Raw genomic sequence first — 1,306 nt, 5'->3', positions numbered from 1 at the left:
CAGGTTAATTGTGTGCTCAAGATTTTGTCACGAGTAGCTGCGGCGCTCCTTCTTCGGCGGCTCCAACGCGGCGGGCTCGAAGCGGGGTAGCGGTAATAGGGGACTGACGCGTCTGTGTGTGTGTGTGTGTGTGGTTCTTGCCGTAGTTCCTCTTCGGTCGCCTAGCCCCGGCGCCGTCTGTCGGACGCCTGCGTGTCACGAGTGCGAGCCGCTCGCGGTTCGTACGCCCGCTTGCGGGTTCGAGTGGCGGGCCATCCCGCTTGCGGGATGGCTTAGCGGGTTCGAGCCGTCACACAACACACATTGGCTGCCGGGGTGTGCCGAGGGGGCGGGGGGCTGGGTGGGCGGTAAGCCGTCATTGCCGGCGCTGCCTGCAGCGCTCTGGGTGGTAGTGGCGGCGCTCCAAGAGTGGTGCTCTTGGGAAGAGGTTCCTCCTTTCCGCTCCCCCCCCGCAAGGCGCGAGACACATATTTACGTATTTACAGAAACAACTTTTTACTGTATTACAGCCGCATATACGTTAGACATGCAGATGCAAGCTTTTGTGTGCTGCTGCGCATACAGACGATGGTGCTAAGCCACGCACGCGCGCCCGAGCTAGCCGATCGCCGGCAGAAGTGGGCCCAGCAGGTGGGTGCTTGCTCAAGCGCGCTCGCCACGGATGCGGCGGGCGACTGGATGTCCTTGGGCATGATGGTGACGCGCTTGGCGTGGATGGCGCACAAGTTGGTGTCCTCGAAGAGGCCAACCAGGTACGCCTCGGAGGCCTCCTGGAGCGCGACGACCGCCGACGACTGGAAGCGCAGGTCAGTCTTGAAGTCCTGCGCAATCTCGCGCACCAGGCGCTGGAAGGGCAGCTTGCGGATCAGCAGCTCTGTCGACTTCTGGTAGCGGCGGATCTCACGGAGCGCGACGGGGCGCCGACGCTTGAAAACGTTGACGACGTCCACTTCCGTCACGGTAGTCGACTCGGTGTAGGTGACCGCGTCACGGATCACGTTTTCGAGGAAGACCTTGAGCACGCCGCGCGTCTCCTCGTAGATTAGGCCCGAGATGCGCTTGACGCCGCCACGGCGAGCGAGGGTGCTGATCTCGGAAGCGGTGATGTCGTTCTCGTCAACTTCATTGCCGCGGCCAGCAAGGCTTGCGGACTGCAAGGCGATGGTATAAACCAATTCGTTGTCTTCGTTGTCGCCTTCGGAGAACAAAATGTTTTTGTCTTCGCCCACCCCACGGAGTGTGCCCGTGAGGCCTCCCAACATATTCACATCTTTCTGCTCTGGGCACTCGCATGCATCGTTTGGAA

At 61.5% G+C, this 1,306-nt stretch overlaps 1 protein-coding gene across 1 annotated transcript; it reads right to left on the bottom strand.

Annotated features, from left to right (window-relative positions):
• Positions 1–503: 503 nt before the first annotated feature.
• EMIHUDRAFT_78752 (hypothetical protein) lies at positions 504–1,262 on the bottom strand (the record flags this gene model as incomplete). The annotated part of the gene is made up of 1 exon (XM_005759965.1): positions 504–1,262. The coding sequence occupies one exon, from the start codon at positions 1,260–1,262 to the stop codon at positions 504–506; it is 759 nt and encodes a 252-aa protein (XP_005760022.1).
• Between the last annotated feature and the right edge of the window lie 44 nt (positions 1,263–1,306).

Source organism: Emiliania huxleyi (genome assembly GCF_000372725.1).
Source record: "Emiliania huxleyi CCMP1516 unplaced genomic scaffold EMIHUscaffold_7863, whole genome shotgun sequence".
NCBI classification, from domain to species: Eukaryota; Haptophyta; order Isochrysidales; family Noelaerhabdaceae; genus Emiliania; species Emiliania huxleyi.
This window is presented reverse-complemented; position numbering and strand designations above follow the sequence as displayed.